Source organism: Pollicipes pollicipes, unplaced genomic scaffold, assembly GCF_011947565.3.
Source record: "Pollicipes pollicipes isolate AB1234 unplaced genomic scaffold, Ppol_2.1 Scaffold_4881;HRSCAF=5763_pilon_pilon_pilon, whole genome shotgun sequence".
Classification (NCBI taxonomy): domain Eukaryota; kingdom Metazoa; phylum Arthropoda; class Thecostraca; order Pollicipedomorpha; family Pollicipedidae; genus Pollicipes; species Pollicipes pollicipes.
In genome coordinates, this window is record NW_023596576.1 from 56,258,041 (window position 1) to 56,266,039 (window position 7,999).

General features: G+C 59.6%; 1 protein-coding gene across 1 annotated transcript; it reads right to left on the minus strand.

Annotated features, from left to right (window-relative positions):
• Positions 1 to 252: 252 nt before the first annotated feature.
• Positions 253 to 7,082, minus strand: LOC119099701 (uncharacterized). Its single transcript, XM_037222766.1, has 8 exons — positions 6,947 to 7,082; positions 6,406 to 6,534; positions 5,870 to 6,006; positions 5,200 to 5,374; positions 4,754 to 4,874; positions 4,158 to 4,384; positions 3,624 to 3,759; positions 253 to 1,573 (listed from the first exon to the last, which is right to left on the minus strand). The coding sequence occupies exons 1-8, from the start codon at positions 7,028 to 7,030 to the stop codon at positions 1,215 to 1,217; spliced, it is 1,368 nt and encodes a 455-aa protein (XP_037078661.1). The 5' UTR covers positions 7,031 to 7,082; the 3' UTR covers positions 253 to 1,214.
• Positions 7,083 to 7,999: the final 917 nt, after the last annotated feature.

Consider the following 7,999-nt stretch of genomic DNA (forward strand, 5'->3'; position numbering starts at 1 on the left):
AGCTTCGTCTGACCGCCAAATCTGCTGCAGCCAGGCCGCCCTCTTGATGAAAAATACCGCAATGCTCGCCGTGGACTTCAGCGTGAGCGACCATTCATCGTGCGCAGAGAACAACTGTCTGTTTAAGAATCCTGAAAAAATCCGCTGGAAGTTCACCCGTCAAGTTTGCTTGCGTTGACTCAGCGTGCGGCGCTTGGCAAGAGGAGGCCACTTCAACCAATCTGTATTTGCAGCAGCGGCAGCACCCTAATTTAGAAGCGCCCGGCGGACCGTATACAAGAGGTAGACACCCGTTAAGGCTCTCACTGCCATTGGTCGTCCCAACTGGGGGCTACTTTACTCTATGCGTGAGCTGAGAGTAGTTCTCTAGCAATGAAGCATGGTGAGACGGATAACACGACGGATGAGCCGGATGAGTTTGGCAGCATGATTCGGCGGCGATCTCCCAGGCACTCATCTGGACGAGCGGTACACATTGATCCAATCACAGGCGAATCAGGTACATCGCGGCGTACGGAGACGCCACAACCTGCGAGTATTCTAACTCAGGCGGCCGAACGGCCGTCGGGAACTGCATCAATCAGCTTGTGACAATGCAACAAATCTCCAGGTGTACTGCAAGGTTACTCAAACATTCCAGACAATTATGCGTGTTCATTTGCCTCCTCCCACCAGAGGCAACGGTGGGACGGGCTACCACGCACGACCTTGAGCGTTTGTCTCCAAGACACACACGATTCACCTGGTCGAGGCATGCGGTGGACGGCAAAGATAAAAAATGAGTTCAGTCTGGAAAACATGTAGCATAAGACACACACACACATGCAGCAAATTCATATAAAATACAGTGCAAGTCGCGCGTAAGCGTAAGCGAAAACCCGTCTTACCCAAACAAACTTTCTGTGCGTTTCAAATCCATTGGAAAGATCCTCACTGATATAAACAGTAATTCACCGCGAAAAGTTCATAACTGCAGCAAATCATGAGGCAAAGCCAAACTTCAACATGTCTCACAACCCCGCAAACGACTAGATATAGCGTAATCCCACATCTCAATGTCATACGTGATAAAGCCGGCAGCGCAGCATGAAATTGTACTGGAGGCTCTACTTGCAATGGGCTTGGTCTCGCCTCCCAAATCAATATCACGTGGATTCATTGTTGAGCTCTACTGGCCAGACCTTTGTACTCTGAAAAGGTCGCTGGCCGCGCCTTCACAGTTTCGTGACGTTGCGCATGTAGCGCGCAAAGCGCGGATGGAGCCAGCGGTTCACCACCCATCTCCACAGCCGCTCCTCAATGAAGCGCAGCTCCCCGTTGTACTGGACGTTGGTTGCGCCGTCGAGACAGCGCGGCGGAGTGCGCACGCTCACTGCCGCCGCTGCCGGCCTGCTCATCCGGCGGGCCAGCAGCACGCGCACCTCCGTTACGCCCGAGTGCAGCAGATACCCGGTGAGCAGGTGGTGCGCCAGCAGAGAGTAGTCGCGCGAGGCGGCGGCCGGTGCGGCCGGGCTGGCCTCGTCCGGATCCGGCGGGAGCGCGCTCGCGCCGTCTCGCGGGGCCGTGCGCTCGTCTGCGGGATGGCGCAGCAACAGGTCAGGAGAGGCGCCACCAGACGTGGGGGGGGGGGGGGGGGAGCCCGTCACGGTAGGCCGACGAACGACCACTCCCCAGTGCAGTGCCTTGCAGCGACAACGTCGCAGAAAATGACGTGATGACAGCCGCTACTGGACGCTATCGCAACAGCCGGATGTGCCAGGCTTTCCCACAGCCCATGACCGGTGGGGCTGGGTCCACGGGAAGAGGCAGAGTGCACGATCAAGTGAGCAGGCCGTGTCGTTCGGTGACATCGTGCCAGGTCACACCTTTACGTGATGTCCCGATATTGCACGATATTTGAACACCACACCAGTATACTACACGGAACCAGAGCGCTGGATCAGCCGGGTAATCGGGTCAGGTCAGCGGGCAGCACAAGAATCAGCACGTCAGGCCTGGGAGCAGGGATGTGCAATGTGCGTATCAGGACACGACGGGACAGGGCCGTTCCAGTCGAACAAGACGTCAGCACCAAAGCCTGTGGACCACGGGGGCGTGCCGTACTGAGCGTCGCAGACCACACGTCTCTTGATGCGCTCAGTCGAGCACATGTCGTCCAAGACGCAAACAGTCCCAATCACTACGTGCGGAGCAGCCCAAGTCACTGGCGGTCAGACAGGAATGCGGCTGGAGCCGAGTGAAGTGGACAGGAGTGAAATGGAGTGAAGTGAAGTAAAGTGAAGTGGAGTGGAGTGGAGTGGAGTAGAGTGGATTGGAGTGTAGTGGATTGGATTGGATTGGATTGGAGTGGGGTGGAGTGAAGCGGGGAGGTTGGCGGCCTCACCCCACGCAAAGGTCACAGCAACAGCGCAGCAGGCCGCAGGGACCGGGTGAACGAGAGTGTGGCTTGGAAACGGCACAATGGACAGAAGGAGTATGGAAGAAGGTGAGCAAATCCGAACAACGTTTTCTCTGCAGCACTGCAATATCACCCCCAATTTGGACTCCCCAATTCAATGAGATGAAAAAGGTAAAACCTGCTTTGTGCAAAAGGTGGAAAAACGAAGGTTAAGGACGCGTTGACCTTGACGACTCTCTATTGCAGTGACACGAGACTAATGGGGCCAGACAGAGGACAACACGGACGATCCAGCCGCCAAAAGCGTAGGTTACTGTGTGCAGGCGGTCTGTCCTGTGGCGCGCATAGCACGGATCCGCCAGTTTGGGACGATTTTAGGCGTTAAAGGCAGATTTTGGCAGCCAGAGGGGACGGATACGTGAACCTAATTGCCCGGTGTAAGCAAATGTACCGGCTACAACTCCCAGACGGATCTCCAAACTGCCCACCCCTGACGGCGGGCGTCACTTGTTCACCGAAAAACAGCCACTGCTAACTTTTTCGGAGTCGACTTCAAGTGCAAAAGGCTGGGGGCAAAACCCAGGAAGATTGGGCCTTACAACTGCAAAGGTGCTTATTCATGCTCACTGTGAACACCATTCACCAAAATATTTGCGCATTTTGCAATACTTCTGTTATCGTAACAATTATCTAACGTCACAAAATGCGTCTGATGAGTAAAGTAGTGGAACTTTAAGGAGACGGCCCCGGGTAAAGGGGTGCCCGGCAGTGACAGCAACTTTTCGAGAGGCTCGTCGTTTTTCACAGACCGGGCCATAGAACTTAAAGAAAACTTTGGTCTCAGGCGATTTTTCGTATTGGTGGCAGATTTTGACAACCAGAAAGGACGCCGCACCAACCGCATGAAGAGAGGCTGAATGAGTTTTGCTGCATGACAATAAAATTCCCAACACAGTGAATTACTGAATCCCCGAAAATGTTGCGGTGGTCACTGAACAATAATCGCTCTATTTCGGTCACTCTCCAAAACTGGACAGCCATAGCGAACTCCCTTACCCCGTTATTTCTTCCCGTCCGTTGTCCATCCCTCATCACGCAAATACTTGGCTCAAAAGCAAACAAGCTCAACGCAACCACCCGAGCGGCCGCCACGGACAGCAGCACACACGCACGCCGCTCCCAGACACCGGCCGCCATCCGAGGCGGCAGGGCGGCGAAAGCTCACCGTCCGCGTCGACTCCGTTGACGGCAAACGGCCGCTTTCGGGCCGGACTGACCGGCGGCGACTGAATGCACCGCTTGCGGCCCGCCGCCGCGCCGGCGACGTCCTTCGATCTCTCGCCGTTCGCCGCGAACGACACCTGCAACCGCCGCCAGCGTCCGTCACGACACGAGTCGAAGCTTGCGCCCGCGACCGGGACCGGCGCCGCGCTCATCCCGCCGCCACACAAGGCGCGGCCGGGTGCGACCGGGACCGGCGCCGCGCTCATCCCACCGCCACACAAGGCGCGGCCGAGTGCGACCGGGACCGGCGCCGCGCCCGTCCCACCGCCACACAAGGCGCGGCCGGGTGCGACCGGGACCGGCGCCGCGCCCATCCCACCGCCACACAAGGCGTGGCCGGGTGCGACCGGGACCGGCGCCGCGCCCATCCCACCGCCACACAAGGCGTGGCCGGGTGCGACCGGGACCGGCGCCGCGCCCGCCCTCATCATCGTCGACACGCGCGTCCAGCGGCGGACCAGACGGCTCTGCGCACCTGCGGTCCGGCAGACCAGCTGTTCTCATTCTCGGTGCAGGCGGGCGACGGCCGCCGCGCGTCCCGCCGTTCGGGCATCAGGTAGGTGTCCGCCAGCACCTGCAGCGACAGCTGGGCCGGCCGCAAGCGACCGTAGCGCGACTCCAGCAAGCCGGCCGCCGTCCAGGCGCACAGCCAGGCCGGCCGCAACGAGCACAGCAGCTCCTCCACAGCGGCCGGCGGCAGGTCTGCGGCCCAGCCACGCTCGGCGTCAGGTCAGGGAACAGGGCCGGCACGGTCGCAGCGGGACATAATGGGTGGGAAGCCTAGAAGACTACGCCACGGGAGGGACGGGGAGAAACGGAAGACATGGAAGGCATGGTAACAAGCGAGATGGGGCTAGGCAGAAGAACGCTACAAGACCGACGGCCAGGGTTCTATGAACGATAGGACCATGCGAGGGTTGGGAGCATACAATCGCACCCAAAATGAGACCACACCAAAAACGCAATAAAAGTAGCACCATCTGTTCCAGATATGTTAAAGCGGACACCAAATGAAGGGGGGGGGGGGCAGAGGGGGAGACCCGTCGCCCTGGCTGGTCACAGAACACACACCTGCGTTCTCCACGGTCCTGGCCAGCTCCATAGCCAGCTCCTTCATGCCCTCACTGACTTTGGGGAAGTCCTCGCGTTCAGAGCTGATCTGTACCAGGCCGGCCGCCATAGCCATCAGTCTCTGTCACAGTCGACAGCGGGGTCACGTCACGCGGAGAGGTCGGCACGCGGCCCGAAAGCGCGACCGTAGGTGTGTCACGGCCGCGCGCCGTGTCGAAGAGAGTCCATATGTCATGGCAACGACAGTGACACGGAACAAAATGCTCAGGATTGGCAAGAATTGAACTATGCGTTTGAAAAACGGTATGCCGCCGTTGTTCTGCGCTTTAAACCGATGCAGACAACACCATACAGCTCTGTGCAGAGAGCTGCGAGACCACCGTCGTCAGCCCGCGGCGGCGGCGGCGGCGGCGGCGGTGGCGCGAGCGTCGCAGCCGGCGTCTCACCAGCAGCAAGAGCCGCATGGTCATGTCGGCCGGGCCGACGTGCGCGGTCACCAGCCACTGGCAGATGCTGGCCGTGTCGTGGCGGCTGAAGCCCGGCTCGCCGCACGGCCAGACCACGTGCGCCAGCAGCGGGCGCCCCGCTGGCCGCCCCTGCAGCCGCCGGGCCGCGAGCGCACTGTCGGGCACGGACCGGTCTGTCGGTCAACACTGGCACCGCACAGGCCACCGAGCAGGCCGCCGCTCAGCTGTCGCCACCCGAGGCAGATCAGCGCAGCCCGGCATCACCAACTCACGCGCGCAAGGACACGGCTCGTGCCAGTCTGCGACACAGACGGGCGGCCAGCGCTCAGCCACCGAACGGAGGACACGGACGAGGCTCGCCAAAAAGAACAGCCCAAACCAACGACCAGCAGACCAAAAGGGCAAGTGATTGCGAAAGGGGAAACATGGCATCTAAGCACGACGATAATGGATTGCAGTTTGCACAGGACACTAACATGCCGAAATCCCGCTGCAAAACAGGATCCGCCGAATTGAATGAGTCAGAGTGGCCCCGCTCCGATTACGGAGAGCCCGTTCCGGCCCGGCCCGGGCCTCAGGCGGCGGCTGCGGTCAACTGCGACCCGGAGGTCACACAGCAGCTCGCTCCGAGACGCCCCGCCACACAGACCTGCTGCTCCAGGCCGTCATGTCCTCCTCTAGCAGCGTCACCAGGAAGTCGAAGAACTCGGTGAGCGGCACGTGACAGCGCGATGGCAGTCCGGCGTCCAGGCAGCGGCCCCTCGCCTTCTCCAGCACGTACGCGATCTGCCGGCAGCCAGAGCGCAGCCGATCAGCGCAACTGCACTGCCGGGTCTGGACCGTGGCGTCTCCGGCGGCCACTAATCACGCCGCGTTCGTCGTCAGCCAGAGATCACGAGGCGCGATGTGACCGCTGGCTTACAGTGGGCCTGCTGTTGGCTCGAAAGCACCAGACTGGTACGTTCAGCCCTGACAACAAAGCTTCCGGCTCAACCGTTGGCACAGCTGCCTGGTCTACTCCTGCTCCCGGCTCCTGCATCGGGCTTTCCTGCCCGTCGGCCCAGCAGAGCGGCCCGCGCCGGCTGAACACCTCTCCCTTGTGCCCCTTCGCACCGACCACACCCCCACCAACGGCACCCACAACCGAGAACGCCTGGCCAGTGGCCACCAGCGCCGTTCACCCACCGGGACAGAGTCGACCGCAAGCGCGTCATACCACACAGCGCGCATGGCCTGTGAGTGTGGCGCGTGGTACCCGGCCACCACGCGGAGCAGGCGCAGACAGCGGCGCAGCAGTGTCTCGTCCTCCGACACCTGTCGACGGGCCAGCGCTGGGTCAGTGAGGGGGGGGGGGGGCAGTCAGTGCGCGGCACTCATGCAGCTGCAGCACGCGGGGTGATGAGTGATACGTGAAGCAGCGATGAGCGAATTCAAGCTCACTTTACTGAATCGTATGAAAGTGAGTAGTCACGAGGTCGCTGGGGTGGCTAAAGTGACTGTCGTGCTCAACTATGGAGAGCTTTTGCATTATCACCACAGCATTACATGAATAAAACAAAACTTATTAATACACACAATGAGCCTGTACGGCAAACAGGACAAACGTGCACTTCACTAACTCATGTCTAAAGGCTCTTTCAGAGGTCCTACATGTGTACTGGAAGTGGCGACGGCCTGCAGAGCACCGCGGGCAGCTGCCGCTGCCGCCCCCGCGGCCGGCGCTCACCAGCATGATATCGTGCACCAGGTAGCTGAGCTCGTGCTGCGGCGGGTAAGAGTCGTGCGACACGAACACCTCCAGGCAGTCCATCTTCTTCTCGGTCTCTTGAAGGCTTCTCAACACGTTTTTGTACCTCAAGCAAAAGGGGGTGCCACCATCCTGGGCGAGCCACACGACACGGTCAATTGCGGAGGGCGAAGCTGGCGCACCGGAAGAGTCGACACCCGACGATGGGACGGCATCAAGGGGCCAGGTCAGCAACTGAGGAGGTCGAAACCACAGCCCAGTGAAGAAAGTCCGTTGGCTTCGAGTCAGGACAGAGTCAACACTGTAGGACACAAAGGGCAGGGCGATGCCGGCAATTGCTGACAGATGATTCGTGACCGAGTCGGCACCATGGGGCGCAATCGCTGCACGGGAAATAGTCAGCTTGTAACTGAGAAGTAGAAGCCAGAACAGGGAGGCAAAGCCGGCACTGTTCAGCTCAGGTCCCCTCCCCCCCCCCCCCCCGCGCTTGGCAGGCGGTTCGGTCGCAGCGCAAGAGCGGAACATCTCACGTTCCCAGCAACACGACGAGATACAGAGACGCCGGTAACCAGTCAGGTTTTGGGGTGCGCTTGACATCCTCAGTGTTACCCCGCACACGCACACGCACACGCACACGCACACGCACGCGCACAAATGCACATGTGCACGCGCGCACACACACACACACACACACACACACATGTGCACGCGCACGCACGCAAGCACGCAGTGTCATCACATTGGGTGATAGGATTACTGACAATGCGGTGTAAGATAACAGGCTGAGTGTAGTCGAGCAATAGAATTCTGCCTGATACGCAGAGTTCGCCACATTAGGGAACAACTGAGGAAACAGGAAATGGGGTCCTCATGGCATTTCGACGATGCCTGGATGCAATCATGCTATATCATGAAAAACCCGAAAACATCACCCTAACCTGCAACTCGCGGTAGCATGCCACGTGCAACCAAATGTGATGATGATGATGATGATGATTTGGGGTTTGGGGCGCATCGATTGCTGCAGGTCAT